This window comes from Trichoderma aggressivum (genome assembly GCF_033847375.1).
Source record: "Trichoderma aggressivum f. europaeum strain CBS 100526 chromosome Unknown scaffold_022, whole genome shotgun sequence".
Taxonomy (NCBI): Eukaryota; Fungi; Ascomycota; class Sordariomycetes; order Hypocreales; family Hypocreaceae; genus Trichoderma; species Trichoderma aggressivum.
Window position 1 is genome coordinate 509,623 of NW_026946388.1, and position 19,344 is coordinate 528,966.

The 19,344-nt window shown below is 50.4% G+C and overlaps 5 protein-coding genes across 5 annotated transcripts; 3 read left to right on the plus strand and 2 right to left on the minus strand.

Annotated features, from left to right (window-relative positions):
• Nucleotides 1-5,713: 5,713 nt before the first annotated feature.
• On the minus strand, nucleotides 5,714-6,718 carry Triagg1_6002 (uncharacterized protein; the record flags this gene model as incomplete). Its single annotated transcript, XM_062900579.1, has 1 exon — nucleotides 5,714-6,718. The coding sequence occupies one exon, from the start codon at nucleotides 6,716-6,718 to the stop codon at nucleotides 5,714-5,716; it is 1,005 nt and encodes a 334-aa protein (XP_062755203.1).
• A 2,153-nt stretch (nucleotides 6,719-8,871) lies between these two features.
• Nucleotides 8,872-11,598, plus strand: Triagg1_6003 (uncharacterized protein; the record flags this gene model as incomplete). Its single annotated transcript, XM_062900580.1, has 3 exons — nucleotides 8,872-8,885; nucleotides 8,950-9,302; nucleotides 9,356-11,598. The coding sequence occupies 3 exons, from the start codon at nucleotides 8,872-8,874 to the stop codon at nucleotides 11,596-11,598; spliced, it is 2,610 nt and encodes an 869-aa protein (XP_062755204.1).
• A 659-nt stretch (nucleotides 11,599-12,257) lies between these two features.
• Triagg1_6004 (uncharacterized protein) lies at nucleotides 12,258-13,548 on the plus strand (the record flags this gene model as incomplete). The annotated part of the gene is made up of 2 exons (XM_062900581.1): nucleotides 12,258-13,377; nucleotides 13,430-13,548. 2 exons carry the CDS (start codon nucleotides 12,258-12,260, stop codon nucleotides 13,546-13,548), a joined length of 1,239 nt encoding a protein of 412 aa, XP_062755205.1.
• A 283-nt stretch (nucleotides 13,549-13,831) lies between these two features.
• On the plus strand, nucleotides 13,832-15,006 carry Triagg1_6005 (uncharacterized protein; the record flags this gene model as incomplete). Its single annotated transcript, XM_062900582.1, has 2 exons — nucleotides 13,832-14,648; nucleotides 14,708-15,006. 2 exons carry the CDS (start codon nucleotides 13,832-13,834, stop codon nucleotides 15,004-15,006), a joined length of 1,116 nt encoding a protein of 371 aa, XP_062755206.1.
• Nucleotides 15,007-15,541: 535 nt separating this feature from the next.
• On the minus strand, nucleotides 15,542-19,078 carry Triagg1_6006 (uncharacterized protein; the record flags this gene model as incomplete). The annotated part of the gene is made up of 2 exons (XM_062900583.1): nucleotides 15,542-18,834; nucleotides 18,943-19,078. 2 exons carry the CDS (start codon nucleotides 19,076-19,078, stop codon nucleotides 15,542-15,544), a joined length of 3,429 nt encoding a protein of 1,142 aa, XP_062755207.1.
• Nucleotides 19,079-19,344: the final 266 nt, after the last annotated feature.

Consider the following 19,344-nt stretch of genomic DNA (forward strand, 5'->3'; position numbering starts at 1 on the left):
ATCAGACCACCACTAGATACCAGGGATTATCCGGATGTCAAATTCAAGGACTTGAGAAAACTCTCTGGCTGTATGGCTATTGAAGTATCATTTTCATTATCCATCCCTGGCCATGGCGTTACTACTCCTGCAACTAGCAAATATGACCATAGTTACATCTACCGGATAATTTCAGGTCCCGTCAAACTCTCTATTGGGGTTCTGGCCTTTAAGTTTGGAATGCCCCATGTGATTTCACAGCATGAAAGATACAATTTCAGACCCGACATTACTTTCTCTCAGGAACGGACAATTAACTACGTACAAGGATACAAAGAGTGATGTGGCGGGATAATAGAACTCACGTTCTTAATGCAGCTCTAACCTATAATTCGCATAGAGTTTCATAATCCTGGTTATATTATGATGCATCAATCGTATCGCCCTGATGCAAAATATGTTTGCCAAACCTGTATATAATTTGAAGCCTCCTCAAACTTCCAAACAATGATAGCGAGCAAAATAAACGGTCTTCAAGATAACCCCCGTAATAGATATTGGTATAATGACATCGACAAAGCCCATAAATATCCAAGATGCCCACCACGCACGAATATCTCGGTCGTCGCTCCACAGGTGCAGCCAAGTCCGTGGCTGATGCGCGTCTAGGTAGGTCTTCAGCTGTCGCAGGCGCGAACCAAAACAAGGAAAGGTTTGGAATGACTCAAACTCTTTAAAATCTCGTTGCAATAGTGAGATTATCATAAATTTTATATCTTCTGGACAAGCGTTGAGTCCTAGAGTTTGCTGCATGGGTGCCTGTGTTGTTTTATGCTGGTCCCGTGAATGTATTTTTTGGATCGTTTTGGTGGGTTGTGAGATGTTGAAAGCAGCTTAGAGGCTTAGAGGTAGCGAACACCGAAAGAAATTATCTAGTAATCCCTTTATGGGGCTTCGATATATGTCGAGGTCGATATTCTCAGCAGCCATATTTTTATATTCTCCATATCTCCGCGCCCTGTAAAAATGAGGAGTCGCATGGCCAACGAAGGCGTCACGTCCATGAAATGGATTTTTGACCATAATGAACTTATTTAAAGTGTTCAGCTTTCTCTTTGAGGAAGGTCGGAATAGTAGGGCATAGGTTAGCGACAGTTCTTTGAATGTGTGTTCTACATAATGTCTCCCTTCCCCATGATGGAAAAAATAGTTAGGACCATATTGACAAATAAGGCATCCCCATAAATGCAATACAATACAGATTATTTAATGCACAATACTCCAGAGCTCACCTAAAGAGATCGACGCAATTATAGAAGAATGTAGGGTGGGCAAATGTCCGGATGGCATTTCGACCCGAGTATATCTTCAAATGCTCATCCAGACAGTCGGTCCACTCTATCTCCAGATTTCCAAAGTCCTGCAGATACCGAATAGTGAAATGCTCAGGTATGAATGTTGGACTAGTAGATTCTTAAAGCGTAAGTTGCTTGAAGTGATCGATGCCACGCGGATTTTGATCGTATGTTCTGACCATATCCAAGATTTTATGAATTGGATCTTCCAGATACCGGAGATAAAAGGCCCTAGAAAGTGGAGGGAGAATCTCTCCAAAACGATGCGTAAATTCCAAGGCCGTGAGACAGTCAGTTAAGAATTGCATATGCTCATACTGCCGTTCAGGATCGTTAGATGTCGGCTGCTCAAGGACCCTGTGGGAGTAGCAGATCCGAAAAAGCTCCCGTAAACTCATTTAATTCAATCCGTCATCTCAGATTACTTAGTCCATAGTTCGCGCCACTTGAATCAAAACAGCCAAGATTGTAGAGGCCTTCATCCCTTCACTATTGTCATCACGATCTGTGGTAGTGTCGTCAGTCGTCTGACAGCATTTATTTTGCATATTTTGCCGACTTTCAATACGAATCAAGATTAGTACTAAGCGGTGCAAACGTGAATACTCAAATGAAGCCCGTGTGGGTTCCTGTATTCGAGAAAGCCTTTCCATTCAATATGCCTCACTCGCGAAGATAGACTCGATGAGAAAAGTGCGGTTATTGCACAAATTGTCATAATTTAGCGTGAGATCTTCATTCTCTCGTCATCCTAGGCAGTGATATAGATCCTGGAAACATCCAAATGCCGACTGGTACGCCTTGTTTGTGGTCTCAATGTTCGTCGTGGTACCTTCACGCTCCCTCAAAAACTCTGTACGCAACCAGGAGAGCAGAATATCAGCACATCACAAAACAAGACAAGATAGATAAGAATACTTGGTACCGGCCATTTTACCTTCATATTTCTCGATACAGGTATCTGTTTCTTCGTCATTTGTTTTGAGAGAAAGTGTTTGAACTTCTACCCACTTTGGGATGTTTTTTAGTTGCTCACCATGGAACTCTTCATCCAAGGTCTTGCCAACCAAATCTAGGGGGGCTCTTTGAAACATATGGGGGGTAGATTGACTTGAGTCATCAAATTGCCGCTCTTGTGACTCTACCAATCGCTGTAGAGTTTCTGTGAGTTCCGGAAGAACCCTGGCAAGTTGTGGCGATGATGCCTCAGCTTCTTTGTCTCGTGGAGCATTATCCATGGCGAAAAATCCTTTGTGTAGGATCTAAAGAGTTGATTTGAACAGTTGACTTGTTCTGCGTTGTAATCGTAGGAATTTTTTGACACCCATCGGCAGAGGCAGGATAGGCTCCTCATGTCATACTTCTCTAGATTCTCGGATACCCTCCAACTTCCTCCGACCACGGGATAAAGGATCAAAAGTACCAATACTTCGGTCTATCGATTCTATCACTAATACACTACAACTCAAGTAGGAAGCTAATTCCCATTGCAATGCATGTTGGTTCTAACACAACAGTGACTAACCTATGTCAACATCCAATCAAAAAAGGTTGTACACATTAACAGCCAACAGCACCAATTACTTGCATAACAGCGGCCGATTGCCATGTAGTATACAATTGGACAAACACAAATAAAAGATGACTCACATTTAAGGGTCAGTACTGACACTCAGGTAGAGGGGCAAGGCATAACTAAAGGTATCTTCAGGAAAATGCCCATTTGAGGTTGGTTTAAGGTTGTATGAGCTGAGGTTTCTCTCATGTCTGTAAGCAGTGTATGATTCAGGCTCCTTTGAACTCCACAGACACTCGACTGCACCGTTCCAAGTATATGGCCGCGAGGTAACAAGAAGATGAGACTGCGGGTTGCGAGCCTATATGCATGAACGATCTGGTATCTGAGTCAATGTGCGTGTTGAAATATAAGCATCAATAGTCCTCTGGGCCTTAACCTTTTTGCCTTCAACAATACGTAACAACAAATAAGACAGAAGGTTATTTCAAATAGCATAATGTTGACATGGGGATATGATGTAGCTCTTTCAGCCCGCAGATGTTATGCTAAAATGTACGTTTGTCTAAGATTCCTCAAGATATAGTTCAATTATGTACATATTGCCTAGTAATATAAGACCTTTAGATGAAGCGCAAAACATTTTTGCGCGTGATTGTCAAGGTCGGCCTCCCATACTAAAAGCGCTAATATGGACGAATCTTGAGATTGTGTTGAAGGCAGCAAATATTTGTCCAGCCTTCCACAATTTGGGAAGACTAGCTTAGTAGTTCGACGGACCATAGCGAATGATGCTACAGCAGGGTCAGTATGACAAAATATGTGAACGTATTAACTAAAGTATCAGCTATATTTCGAGATACGAGTCAGTCTGGCTTATTCCTGACATATGTTACAATCATGACGCCGTACGGGCTCATTAATCTCTGTATACTCAGGTCATGTTCTCAGCAGCAACTCTTGTTTTACTTATTAACGCTTCTTCTCCTCGACAAGGGTAGTCTCAATATCAAGGAATAATAAATCCGATTCTTGATGTAAACGAAAGGTCTAATGCTATGGCCACGCATAGACCTCATGTTTCAACGAGCTAGGCGCCGACAACTAACGCTCTATCGGTCTTCATTCCGTGATTCTCTCGAATCTCGCGTTTTACTGTTTACGATAGATTGCCGATCGGATTCACTAACTCAAGTTGCTTGCTGCTAGTGTAGCCCTCTATTTCTGAACACAGCTACATCAAATTCTTCACTACGTGAAATCCACTCCTTCATTCTATGGAATAAGAAGTCTAGCTCATAGATCTAATTTTTTCTGTCGGAACTCGAACTACAGATGGCATCCTCAGAATTTCTTCAACTGGATCAGCTACTACTATAGTAAGACTATTGCGGTCTATATTTCTTATGGAGAGAGAATGAAGTGGCTAGAGGCAGTATATGATGCCAGTGTCACGACCTAGCTCTTATTGTCGCGACGATGGGTCTACCGGATAGGTAACCCAGATAAATAATGGGCCGTCAAGCCAGTAGAACGGATCATCACCCTATCCACAAGGTGCTTCATCAGATATGTGATCGATAGTGAGGTACCAAGCGGATATAAAAGATAAGGAATCGGAAGATTCTAAGCACAAGGAAAGAAATACACAGGCAGCGGCTGCAGATGATACACATAAATAATGCTCTTTATGCTGTTTCGCGTGTTAATGTTCATTTTGCGGTCCCTGTTTTTTTTTTATAACCGCTTGGGCACTGATAAACGCGGCCCGCCCCTCTAATGCGGCCGAAGAGGCAGTGCAAAGCCGCGTGCTATGACCTAATTGTTTCAGTTCTCAGACCGGGATCACAAATGCTGTGGTTGAGAATCTACGCACTAGTCGGTATTCACTGCGGAAGCCGCCCGAGTCTAGCTAAAGTACTACTTATGTAGTAAACTATTTGTCCTTTCCTTTGCCCGCCAGTCATCCAGTGGGGAGGATTGGCAGCCAGAATTGGGGAGTATCAGGAATCTTGTCTTGATTGGCCACTTTGTCGTACATTCTTTCTCTTGAGCCGCATCTTTCGCAAGCAACTAGGTACCAGCTGGCTCTGGATCAGCGAAACGGAAAGTGCATCCCTCCATGAGGAGTGGAACACAATGTAAGTCATGGGCTCTGTACTTAATGCCATTTGTGGAGCATAAATGTTGTCTCCGCCCTCATGTTGGAACTTGGGTTCCAAGACATGCATTCTAAAACAGCATACAGTCCATATAGAAGCTAACTAATTTAGTTCCTACTTGGAGCTCATAGTGTAAGCGAACAGATGGTCCTTTTTAATGACGTCTGACGGAGGACGTAGATAGAAGAACCTGTATTATATTCTTAATGGGCTATGATGATCGTAGCCTGACCCATCTACCTATGATGCCAGCCGTCCTTATAGCGCCGAATATACGCTATAACCTTGAGCCCAAAGACGACATGCCTCGATGGGCGTGAGATATGAGCGGCTTGAGCTAAAAAGGCAAGGATCTCAACAGCAGATGGACTGAGCCATGCGTGGGGCGAGATGGCTGCATATTTACAAGTACCCCATGGCGTTTGTCAGCTATAAGTGTGGGCATTCTACACGAAGATTCATATTTACGGCAAGTGGTGCTATTTTTTCAATGCTTGGATCAACCTTGACCTACATCTAGGTACTTTCACAAAAAGTTTGTTGAATGGAATCACCATCATGATCATCATGACCAGTTTCACAACAATGACCTCATAAATTCGCTCTAACCCACGTAGCACCTGCCGATTTATCTTACACGCACAAGTACTTTATTTCTTCTAGTATTGGTACCTCTCTTATCTAGTCTTCCGCTTCCTTTCTTAGTCTACAGTCTCGTGGATGACTTCAATAGACTCATAGGTAACTTCAACAGATTCATGGATGACTTCATCAGACCCATAGGTAACTTCAACAGATTCATGGATGACTTCATCAGACTCATGGACGACTTCATCAGAGTCCTCTGGTTGAGGTGTAGGTGGGCCGTCTTCTTGACCTTCATTGATTACCTTGTAGTGAAACCTAGCCATCATCAGCTGGACGCTCTCTCTGGCAAGAACGGCATCCCCATGGCTCTTCTCGCAGCTTTCCAGGGCTGCTTGAAGATCGCTCACAACCGCTTTAGCCGCTGCAATATCCCCAATCGCCGCTAGCGATTTAGCATCGATCGTGAGTTTACTAACGGAATCGGCCGAGTCCCTTACAGCCCTAGCTGCCTCCGTAGCTTTCTGTGCACCCCGCGTGACTCTTATTGCGATGTTTGACGTATTCTCAGCCGCGATAGCATAGGCTATCTTCCCTTCATGTGAGTGCTGCGCTGCTTCTTCGTGATAGTAGCCTGCAAGCCCGACATGGTGGGCAGACCGGGCATCGCGCGTAATTCCGGTTGCCAAGTGGTGAACCTGAAGCTCGCATCTCTCTGCCGCTGCGGCTTCATCTTTAGCCCAAGTCAAAAGCGAGGAGGCACGTATCTTGGCCTTTTCAGCGTTGTCGGTGATCTCAGCCGCGGCCTCTCGATGATGCTCCCGTATATACTGCCACGTTACGCAGAGAGAGCCCCCAAGAAGCCACCACCCGGTCCACGGGTGAAAAGCGAGCCACAAGAGGGGAAAATGAGACCATGAGGGAATCCTTTGACGAAGATTCACGTAGAGGATTATGTGATTGCGATATCCATATCGCAAGGGGCCGGCTATATTTATCGTGGCGCATATAATCCCTACAAGAGCAAGGATGCCAAGGAATATCCATTGCAAATATGGGTTGGAGAAAGCCTCAGTAATCCTAAAAGAGGACGCAACAAGCCATGACGCCGGAATGATCATACCTAAGATGAAGTCATTAACTGTCGTGGTGGATGATATACTGCAGGGTAAAAAACATACATTCTACAATGCCAGGCCTATAGCTTGAGCTGAGTGTCGGAGAGCCGTAATATGTTCCTAGTGCCAACAGTAGAGCTAGCCAGCAGCCATTAGCCTCTTTATCTTACATATGATGGACGCTACTTACATTGGAAATGGGCTGGGTTGCTTATGTTAAAAGGCAAGATGGATTGGCCTTGTTCAAGCCGCAAGATGGGATGGCCTCGTAGCAAGAAAAAGGCAAGTAAAGCAAACACAAGCCCGGAGCCTATGTAATGGTTAGAATTGACCTAAGACGCTTCTGCGCTGGACCTACTACTGCTATAAGCGGCTGAAACTTCGCCATGTTTCCCTTTCGATTGAAGGAACCAAAAAAATAAGAAGGCAATGAGTATCCAATTTTGGTCCCCTTCTATGAACTTGGCTGGTATGAGATTCGCCGAGAGGGTAGGTTCAAGGAGAAGTGGGACAGCGGCAATAATGACGCTCCCTATGCCATGTTAATATAGGGTATTGATAGATGTTGCGCGCGGTTACCTACAATAATGTTTGCCTTCACATAATAGCTCTTGTCGGAAAAGAGAGTAGTCTTTCAGCACAAACAATACAGCCGCTATAAAAATAGCAGGAAAAGAATATGTTGATTCAAGTGATGGAAAGAAAGTTAGGCCCAATAACACAGCACCAAGGGCTTAAGAGACCAGTCAATTCTCTGCTATTCAAACTGTGATATATAGAGATAGCTTACAGAGGTTATTTGGTGCAGCGGTGGCTGTCTGTTTTGTACAGATTGGACAGGCAGGATCGGAGCAAGTTTCTTTTGCCATGGTTGCTAAGCAATAGCGCTGGCCAGCTAAAGGTGATGCCGATGGTGCGCGGGCTCGGAGTGAAATTCAGGCCATGTGTGAAGAGTACAGTCAAAATAAAAAGCTAGGGTGCAGAGAGGATATATAACGAAAAGAGACCATAGTTTCTCTATTGTTACCTTCAAAATATATCTATAGTATGTCGTTATCTGTTGTTATTTCTTTTGATTTGAGAATTATTCAAGGCTAAGCCTTAATGCCCAGCTTGAGCCACTCTTCGTTTACGCTTCCATCTGCATTAGCAAAGTCCATTATAACCACACCCCTCAGCCTTTTCAGCTAAACATCCCATTTAGCATACTACGGCTTAACAAACCATGCAGTGGACATATCCCCATAATCTCAATGGTAGTGAGGCTCAATTACAAGCATTGCATGCCTACCAGAAGCCTTAACTCAGCTCGGTAATAAAGGTCACATGAGTGATTTTAAATAGCTTGGGCAATCAAAATACGTGTTCGGTGGCAATCTCGACTTCGGTGATGATAGAACCAACCATGGTTCTCCACGTTATAGTACAGACGTCAGGCAACAATAAATGGATCGTTCGGGCGACAGTGGATGCGTCGTTTAGGCGACGATGGATGCATCGTTCAGGCGACAACGGATGCATCGTTTAGCGTTAGCATACATGCAATATGAGTCCAGGGTGTAACATGCAGCGGGACAGATAGCCGCGGCTGCCTCTGGGAGCCAGTCATTGGAAGGCTGTAAAGCTACCTATTAAAAAAGCGAGGATGGCAGCAATGCAAGCATCAAGGTCAAGATGTCATCGAATGCCTGGTAGGCTTTGGCAGTGTAAGCAGAGTCGCTACCACTATAAAGCCTCTATTACATACCAGCCCTTAAGGCCACTGGTATCAAGGCCTTTTATGTGCGCTCAAGTGTGGATCGCTACATTGCTACATACCTGGGAAGAAAATTGGGCTAAATATCGCACCTGTGGACATTATAGCTGCAGGACTAGCTGCTTATAAAGTACCTGTGCCCCAGGTTATTGATTGGTTAACAGCTATCAAAAGCAGAGAGTGTTCGTGAATCAATTCAACCCCATTGATGGCTTGGGCCTTAACCTCTCCAAATCATCAACATCGCTATCACATCTAGAGTCCACAAGGCGCCAAGGTATAGGTATAAATAGAGAGGTTGTGTTAATTAGGCGGTCGACCGGGGAATCAACTTTCCATTCACTGAAGCCAACTCTATCACGCCGGGCAATCTCACTCAAGGGTCACTATTAACCTGAAGATGGCAACTGCAAGGTATGATGTTCCTTTATTTCCTGCGCAACAGTAGTCAAGCAGTTGCTGATTATGCATAACCAAGAAAAACGCATGATGACTACACTATAGGTTGGGTAGCCACTTTAGGTTTTGGGGTATCGGTATTTCGGGCGTTGTTGGACGAAGAACACGAGTCTCTTCCACAAGATGATCGTGATGACAACAGCTATGTTCTTGGCCGGATGGGGAGCCATAATGTTGTTTTGGCATATCCCGGAGAGTCCAAGACAGCCCTTGGTGCCGAAATTCTATCCCATATGGCCTACTCCTTTCCCAAAATTCAGCTGAGATTGATTGTGGGAGTAGGCGGCGGTGCTCCGCAGCCAATACAATCCGATCCGAAAAAGGACATTCGACTTGGCGATGTCGTTGTTGGCTTTCCCAATGGGGATAATAGTAAGCTTGATCGTTTCCATCGCCAAGATGGATGCATACTGATGCTCAGATAGATTGCGTGGTGCAGTGGGAGAAGAGCACGGGGGAAGAGGGCAGTTTCGTGGCGAAATGCCATCTTCATGGGCCTCCTCCAGTACTTATCAACGCCATCAAAGCGCTGCAATCGGCCCATCAGGCTGAAAATGGCAACATGCAGCAATACATTGATCAAGTCCTCCAGTCAACTTCCCCCGGCATGGAAACCATCAAGCATCCGGGATTTGAGAGGGATCGACTGTTCCGATCAGGCTACATGCATAAGGGTGGGGAGCAGAAGAGTGCAGACGTCTGTGCGGCATGTGATAAGGGACAAATCATTCAGCGAACACCAAGGGAACCATCGCATGTCATGGTTCATTACGGTCAGATTGCCTCTAGCAACAAAGTGATGAAGACTTCTAAGAAGCGAGATTCTCTGAGAAAAGAGTGGGGGGTTCTCTGTTTTGAGATGGAGGCGGCCGGTCTCACGGATGAATTTCCATTTCTTCTAATCAGGGGTGTCTGTGACTATTCGGACAGTCACAAGGATAAAAAATGGCGGTCCTTTGCCTCTCTCACGGCGGCCGCATACGCTAAAGATCTCTTGATGGTACTCCCGTCGCAGGAGGACGGGGCTATGCCGCTGGCAGTAGGATCTGCTGGGGAGGAATCTCAAGTGGGAAAGGGATTAGGTGTGGAAGAAGCATCTGAATCTAACAGAGGCTCTGAAACCGAGAGGGAAACTGGTACAGAAAGAGATTCTGCGTCTGGAATGTCAGGAATGAGCGGAGAATCTGGGTCTGACGGAGAATGGAAAGCCAAAGATGAATCTAACACGACGGACGGGGCCATCAGAGACGCTGAAGCGTCCAGCCCTGAACGAGAAAGGAGCTCTGAAAAAGAATCTGTGGTTCCAGGAAAATCGGGAGCTGTGGAGGAGTCAGGGTCTACCAGAGGATCAAAAGCACCGAAGAAGTCCAAAATGCCAGGCAAAACTAAAACAACGAAAGAGAATAAGGCGGACAAGTCTGAAATCTCAGGAGACGCTGGACTTGGGGGGGAGCCTCAGACAGAAGGGAGGTCTGAGGAAGCTAACAACGCTGAACCTCAAGTTGAATCTGGGTCATTGAAGAAATCAAAAACCAAAAAAGGTGGAACTGGGAAGAAACTTGGATCTGTACGAGTTCAAGAAGCTGGACAAGAGGCTGGGTCTGCGACGGAATCTTTGGCTTCAAAGGCACCCCCGAAAGAACCCGGAACCAAGAAAAAGGCCGGAGCCAAATCAAAAGGAGCCTCTAAAATCACAAGAGAAGATGGCACTATGGCAAAGGCTGGGACTACAAAGAAGGCTGGAGATTCAAGCAGTGCTGTGACGACAGGTGGAGGAACCATGGAAGCTATGGAAGCCATGGCTATTGGGAAGACTGAAGAGTTGATGCAAACCATGGAGATTGGAAAGATTGAAGAAGCAATAGAGGCCATCACAGTTGGGAAGGCCGGAGAAGCCATGGAAGCCATCGTGATTGGGAAGACTGAAGAAGCGATGAAAGATGTGGCACCAAAAAACCTGATGGGAGCCGCGACGACAAGAAAAACGCTAGGTACGATGCAAGCCGTGACGGCTACGAAGCTTGGAGAGACAATCGAAGACAAACCGGCCAAAAAATCGAGAGGTATCAGCCGAGCTGTGACCTCGAAGAAGCCCAGCGGTGTGAGCGGAGTTGCGAATACAAAGACTGGAGGTGCCGGCAAAGCCGCTGATGTGATGGATTTTCCGGCCAAGGGAGAAGCTCTCGTTGGTAGACCGAAACCCAAACAGGAACCCAAGCCTGAATGGCGCGAAGCAAAAACAGAGTCCAACATCAAACAACAGGTTGCCATTTCGAGAGTCTCAGAAGCTACAAGGACGGCAAGCCATACGAGAGCCGAAGCACGATCGAGATTCTGTGGATGTAGGGGAAGGTGCTGGACACTAGTCCCTGCTCTCCAGTGTGCCTCAGCCACAGATCTCTCGGAGGCTGTGAAAAGCGGCAATCTATGGAAGCTGAGGGTGATACTTCACATGGGCGTTGACCCCAATATCGCGGAACATCATGGCGGCCAGAGCGCGCTGCACGAAGCAGCGTACTGGAACCATCCCAATGCGGCCATGATTATCATGGGGTTTATGGGTACATGTGATATTCATGCAAGGAATCACGAGGGACTGACAGCGCTTGAGGTGGCAAGGAAGCGTGGTAGTGAGGATGTCGTTAGATTGCTGGAGAATTATCGGTGATATCGTAGTAATTTCAATCATTTTCCTCATAAAATCTTTCTCTTTCAGGCTCGCAGCTGCGATGGCCCGTTAACGACACGGGCTGTCTGTCTATGAGTGCGAACCAGGCCCCGTAAGCGAGGACGGAAGACACCCCGTTGCATTGATGCAAAAGACATTTCAAGTGGAACCTGTGCGATAAAGGGTTAATTACATGTGCTCATGCCAGCTGAAGCCTGGGGTATGGTTCAGGCTAGCGTGCGGCTCTTCTTGCTGGATTTTGCGGAATCTGCCCTCCAGCTCCCAAGGTGGAGGCAAGAGGTAGCCTTGGGCCGTCTGTAAGAAATGACGAGATTTCTCTGGTGTGATTTGTTGTCGTTTCCGTAGCATTAGTAGGCTCTGAAAGCTGCCTTGCCGTTTGCCCATGGCAACCGTTAGGCATGACTGCTTGAGAACGACCATAAATAGTGGACAACATGCATCTGGCAAGCAGCATCTCTTCGCTAATTTGCGTGTCAACTTCTCATTGGACTTGATGTATCGCCTTGGTTCCGGTTGCGGCTCCCCATTAAGTACGGCGACCTATCCCATCTTGACCTTTGCACTTTGGCAGACTTTGAGAACCTTGCATTTCGCTCCCTCCACTTACACTTTCTACCAATTCATTTTCCGGTCCTTTGATGTCTATCCCCCTCTCTCTCCCGGAGCTGCCAGCATGGGCCGCCCAGCTAGCGGGCATTCTGCCGCTCACAGGCCTGTTCGAGTTGATTGATGCTTCCGAAAAGCTGCATTCGCTCGAGCTCGCTGCCGCGGTGCCTCTGTGGAACTGGCCCATAACGCCGGCCATGGCCCGATCCCTATTTTCCAACGACAACGTCGACGCGTGCTATCTAGACTCTGTGAGGCAATCCCAGACCTTGCATTGCATTGACGGCCGTTTCGGTGACCTATACCCCTCCAGCACACCCACCACATCTCTCATGTGTGGACAGACGAGGAGGCCGGCCACGGTCATCCCCAATCAGTGGCTCGAGAAGGAGACGCCTCACGGACGCAGACAGAAACTCAAGGTGATTGTATTGATGGAGAACCTTGACAAGCCCCAACCGCGCCTTTCCATCTCCTCCAATGCCCACCGTTGGATGTCTATCCTCGGATGGCTCTGTTGGGCTGGCGCCAGCATCACCTCCCTCTACGCCCGGCTGTACATAGCTGCCGTGTACCTGGCCCTCATCCCGTTGACGGGCGCCACCATTGGCCTCACGCACGGGAATGCTCCTCGCCAGCTCCTGGACACCACTCTCGACTACGAGCGCATGGTCATTGCGACCCACAGTCTGAATGGGACTGCCTGGTACGCCTTTTACGGCGAGAGCAAGCTGCTCAACACTCTGCTAAACAGGCCCCTCTGCCGTGTGGACGCCAGGCCGTCGGGGCGCTTCCCCCTCGGGCTTCTGCTGCGGCTCCTCATCGCGGGCCAATGGGTGCTGAGCGTGGGATCATGCGCCCTGCGGGACTGGAACGCCATCGTCATCTTCGCGTGGCTCATGTTCTGCACCCTCTACAGCGCGTTTGTGTACCCTCTGCAGGTGTGTGTCCAGGACTGGCTGCGGCAGAGCTGCAACCTGAGCGCCGAGTCCATCGACGTCGAGTTCACGACGCGTAGGTCCATGCTCTCCGCACTCGTCTGCCTCAACCCCGACACGAAGGAGAAACGCACTGCGTGGATCGATCCAATTCTTCGCCAATCCGAAGACCGAGACCTGTGGGAGACGGCGCTCCTGAATTATATACTTACCAGTGAGAGAAGTCAGCCCCGTTACTTGAATCATGCTGACAAAGCTCCCTGCAGAGAGGAACCCAGATGAAGTTACAAGGAATAAGTATTGGTGGAAATTCATCGAAGAGGGTCATGATGCTGGGGACAAGATGAAGCAGAGGATCAAAGATATCATGGCATTAAGCGTTTAGCAACCGGTGACGTATGAATTCTGATGGCCCTTTTTCGTGCTTAAAAAGACGCTGTAAATTGAGGATAATGAAGAAGAGGGCAAAAATGAAGTATCTGTCTAATGGCGAGCCCCGCATATGTTATCCATGTCGTGGCCTTGCTGCCCAACGCTGGCAGATGAGCCCATCATCCAAAGTTCTTGTTGTATATATGTAAATAGCAGAGACACCTCGGCGAGGATTATGAGCGGAAGCAGCCGCATTTTCTTCTCACTGTATCCTGGGTATACCCCGGTCGACGACCATGGCCCAGCGCACCCTTCGTCCCGATGCCTACACTGTGGGATGGATCTCCGCCCTCCCCGTTGAATTCGCTGCCGCGGTGCAGCTGCTCGACGAAGAGCATGGTGACCATCCTCTGGATCACGACGACGATACTCTCTACACGCTGGGCAGCATCGGTAAGCACAATGTCGTAATTGCCTGCCTGCCGGCTGGCTCCATGGGCACTAATTCTGCCGCCGCGGTCGCCACCCAGATGAAGGCGCAGTTTCCCTCAGTTCGCTTCGGCCTCCTAGTCGGTATTGGAGGAGGCGTCCCGAGCGTTATAGCGGATATTCGTCTCGGCGACGTGGTCGTGAGTCAGCCGTCAGCGAGGTCTGGGGGTGTGATACAGTACGACTTTGGGAAGAGCACGCCGGATGGGTTTGCGAGAACGGGCTTCCTTAGTCCTCCGCCGAAAATCCTCCTGAGCGCGCTCTCCAAGATGCAGGCCCAGAGCCTCCGAGGGAGAAGCGTCTTTACGTCGCACCTGTCACGCTTCAACGGCATCTCTGAGTTCAAGCGTGAACACGCGGGGCCCGACATGCTGTTTGAATCCAAGTATGATCACGTGGGGGGCCCTACCTGTGAGGGCTGCAATCAGAAACAACTGGTCAGGCGGGCACCGGGGAGGGAGGTGAATCAGGTCAAGGCTCATTATGGCATGATCGCCTCCGGTAACATGGTGATGAGGTCCGGTCAGGCACGAGACCATCTGAGCTCCGAGCTTGGAGGCGTGCTCTGCTTCGAGATGGAAGCTGCCGGGCTTATGAATGGCTTCCCATGCCTGGTGATTCGAGGTAGGCAGACCTGTCCACATAGACGCGCATATCATGGGTGCTAACGGATGGCGGGTTAGGCATTTGCGATTATGCAGACTCGCACAAGAACAAGACGTGGCAGCCATACGCAGCGGCAACAGCAGCAGCCTATGCCAAGGAACTCCTCCTCACTATCCCCGGCACAGTCCAAGACCGTGGCGGGCCGCTCGCTCAGGGTCGTGAGCCAGACATAGGACCAGCAATTAGCAGTGAGAAGCGGCGTTATACCGAACCCATAACCAACGTGCGTGTTTCTGCGGACAACAATTCGGGGTTTATTATGGGAGCAAACTATGGGAGTATCAGTGGAAGCAACTCGTTGGGTCGATATCTCTAAAAAAGTTTGTAACTGCGGATTTATGATGGCGTAAACATGTTTGTAAAAGTAGCTGTGATAGTATGATATTTTCAGGCATGTGGGTATAAATTCCACGGATATCATAAGACCTCGCCTATTTAACAGCTCTTGTTCTAAGCTCTATGGCTTATATCTCTTATTACCCTTCCTTAGCCTCACTAGAGCACCACATATAATTATATAGTCTTATTAAAAAGTCTCTTACCAAGTCGTATATTTCACAGCATCTTATTATAGCGTTCTTTTAGAAACGCCATCTTCTACCAATTACCTAGTTAGTTACTACTGGTAGAAACTGGGCCAGTTTCTTAGTAACGCGGTAGACAAACAGACCAGACACTTCCTATTAGATATCACAGGGACGTCATCAAGGGTTACATCTCTATGCGTAGTCATTGTATCTAAAATTATCTGATAAATATTCACAGTGCTGACGATCACACCAGTTTGTCTCCATTCGCTATTGCTCTTCTCATTAGCCTCCTGAAATGCCACTGGAATTTCTCACGACATATCAGCCCGTTTTGCTCTTCTCGTTAACCCACTGTGGCAATTGGGCTGATTGGGCCGAGTTTAGCAAGGTGATAACAGTCCTATGGCCTCGTTGAGACGCCCTAGATAGGGCAGTATGGCCATCCAAGTCGGTCGTGCCGGCGGCAGCCCCGCGAGAGAGTAAGAGCAGCGTGGTAAGGTCGTTCCCCCGCTCGGCTGCGGCCATCAAGGCCGTCTCTCCCCGAAGGCCGCACGCGTTGGCATCGGCACCGTGGTCGAGTAGCAGTTGGACGACGTGCGTGTGATCGGCCTTGGCGGCCGCCATCAGCGCGTCGTGCCCCTTAAACTGGTCCTTCACATCAACGTCGGCGCCGGACGCCAGTAGCAGCCCGACCACAGCCACATTCCCCCGCCGCGCCGCTCTCATCAGCGCCGTGCCCTCCTCCCAGCTGTTGACGTTGATATCGGCGCCGCGCTCCAGCAGAAGTCGCACCACCGTCTCCTGGTCCCTGTCGACGGCCCTCATCAGTGCCGTCCTGTCGGCCCAGTCCCGAGCGTCAATGTCGGCACCGCGGTCGAGCAGAAGCTGCACGATGGACTGACGCCCCTCCTCCGAGGCTTTGATCAGCGCTGTGTCTTGTTGCGAAGTGCACCGGGCATCGATCTCGGTGCCATTGTCGAGGAGCAGGCAGATGAGCTCCTCGTGGTTCCGCTCCACTGCGCGCGTCAAGGCCGTCCATTTCTGCGAGCGATCCTGCGCATTGACGTTGGCGCCGAGGGCGATCAACCGACTCGCCGCCATTGTGTGACCTCCTTCGACCGCCAGCATCAGCGGTGTCACGCCAGCGTCGTCTTTCACGTTGGTATCAGCACCGCTGCCGAGCAGCAGCTCCATTACCGTCGTGTGATTCTGCAGGATGGCTCTCATCAGGGCCGTGCGTCCGTCCATGCAGTCCCGGGGATCGAGGCTAGCTCCGTGCTCCAGCAAGATGCGAACTACGTCCTCCTGCTCCTCGTCGCGCTCGGTCGCCCACATGAGCGCCGTCCGGCCGCCGTACCTCTCTTGCTGGTTGACGTTGGCGCCGCGCCTAAGGAGCTCCTCGACCACCGTTATATGCCCTGCCTCGGCGGCCATCATCAGCGCTGTACGTCCTCCGTTCCTCTCCTGGGCATTGACATCGGAACCGTGGAGGAGAAGCTGCTCGACAATGGCCCTATGCCCGCCTTGGGCAGCCATCATCAACGCTGTCCGCTGACCGTGCCTCTCCCGCTTATGGACGTCAACGCCGTATTGGAGCAGCGTCTGGACTGTAGCGGCGTGACCCCGCTGTGCCGCCCGCATCAGCGCCGTCTGGCCCCACACGTCCTGCCGGTCGACCTCCGGCTTCCGCGTTAATAGCGCCTCCACTACGGCATTGTGGCCCCGCTCCGCCGCGAGCCCCAGCGGCCTCCGCTTCCGGACATCCTCCGCCTCCACATCGGCGCCGAGATCAAGCAGACGTCGCACAATCTCCTTGTGTCCTTGCCTCGCCGCCTCGCCCAGCGCCGTCTGCTTCTTCTCATCCTTCGCGTTGACGTCAACTTTATGCTTGATGAGCAGGTCCGTGACTCCCTGATGGCCCTGCGCTGCCGCCCACATAAGCGTAGTCCTGCCCCGGCTGTCTTTTGCATTAGCGTCAGCGCGGTGGCGGAGGAGCAGCTCTACCATAGCCTGGTGCCCTCCGCTCGCGGCGCAGTGAAGGGGCGTGCGGCCGAGGTCGTCGCGTTCGGTGAGCTTGCGGCTCCAAAACTTCCAAGCCGCGTCGTTGAGTGTTTTGTTGACCCACGACTCGATCCCGAAGTAAGCAGCCACGTGTAGCCAGGACATCTTCCCCCCGGACCCCGGTGCATCGTCCGCTCCCGGCTCCTTAGTCCTGCGATACGTCTGCCACCAGTGCAGCCCCAGAGGAGAACCGTCGCTGAAAAAGGGCCGCGAACGATCCCGGATCTGGTTGGCGTGCTGCTTCGACTGCCGAGCGTGCTCTGCCCAGTGCATGATGGCGTAGCCCAAGAGCGGTGATGGGCTCTGCGCCTCGCTCTGCTCCAGGCAGCTCAGGCAGTGCTTAGCGAGCTCGAGGTGCGCCTCCTCAGGCCGGATGCCAAATGGTTGCGCGACGCTCAGCAGATAGTCCTTCGCCGACTGGTGGACGAGATGGACGGCGTCGTCGTCGTGGATCGTGAGGAGCTCCCCGCATTGGACCACTTGCTCGCGGCACGCTTGAAGGCTGCTGATGCGGTAGCCGGGCGGTCCGTCACCGAATCCTGCCAGCCTTCGCAGCTCCTGTAGCTCCTTGAGCCGCAGCGGGCGGATCCCCGTGGCGACCCAGCGCAGGAGCTGCGCGCTCTCGTTCCGCCACCGGGGCTGGATTTGGTTTAGGATGCGAGAATAGATCCTGTCTAGGCCCTCGGGTAGACTGCGCATCGTCTCCCATACCTCCAGCCTTGTCTTCTTCTTGGCCAACTCCTTCAAAATCAGGCCCACCCAGAGAAATGTGCCGTCCGATTTGGCTCGGAGCATGTCACACACTTCCAACGCAAGCCCGTCTAGATGGGATAGCCTCCCGACGCCGTCGGTGATACACCGCTCGATATCGCTTGCCAGCGGCTTGTCGTTGTCAAGGTCGAGCCGCAGCCGGGTGAAGGCCTCCAGGCCAGCCATCCCCCGGCTTAGCACCAGCACCCGCAACCTCCCCGCGCTCGACCGCGCCTGGCCCACGAACGCCGTCAGCAGCCAGCCCGCCGACTCTCTCTCGCACTCGTCGAGTCCGTCTAGAATGCACTGTATTGTCTGGAGCGCTGGGTCGCCGACGATTCTCTCGAAAATGCGCCAGAGCGTGTCGAACGAGGTCAGCGAGCTTCCCGCGCGGTTAGGCTTCAGGTAGTAGGAGGCGTGCTTGGCTAGGCCTCGGTGCTGGTTAATGAGCTGAAACAGCAGCCCGTTGAGGATGGCGACGGCCGTGTTACGGTCCGCGTCGTTGCTCGAGCAGAGGTAGAACAGCAGCGTCACTGAAGCCTCCTGCCTCGCCAGCGCTTCGAGTTCCTCGATCAGAAAGATGGAGAGCATTGTCTTGCCCTTTCCAGGACCCCCGGTTATCCAGAGCAAGGGCGTGTCTGAGCTCGGCTGGGAGCAGGTCGACCACGAGCGATAGAGCAGATTGTCCCGGATCCATTCGCAAGTCCCGGGCACCCTCCTGCCGTTAATGCGTATCAGCCTCCGACGATCCATCTCGGGGTCGTGGAGACTGTCACGGCATATCATATAGTGATCCGCATCTGCTAGGAAAATTCACTTAGCTCATACATCCCTCTGGTAAAAGATGCCGAGAGCTTAGTTTGAAAGATCGGTTGACCTGCCCGTCACATAATATCTCCAAGGCTACTTACCTTCATCACTGGATGGGCCAGACGTGCTTGGTTTGTTGAGGTGCACATGCACTTGTCCGTGGTTTGTTCCAAGCAATAGTCCGTGGTTGTTCTGAGCCTCAGCCCAGACATTAGCGGCGAGAGCTGCAGCGTCCATTATCGGTGGCGCGGGACGGAATACAGTTGGAGTTTACGACAAATTCGACCTTAAGTAGGTACGTCACAGTAGTATGTAAGCGCTCTAATAACAGCCCAAGCAAATAGCAAAGGAGATATTCCTGTCCCACAACAAAGTCGCTCGCGTATCATTACTAAGTGCGTATGTAGGCTGGGCTTTTGCGTGCAAGGCAACCAATATTATGAAGTCAACCTTGCCCTGGTCTTTGCAGGTGTAGTGGGAGCCGTCCCAACTAGTCATATAGC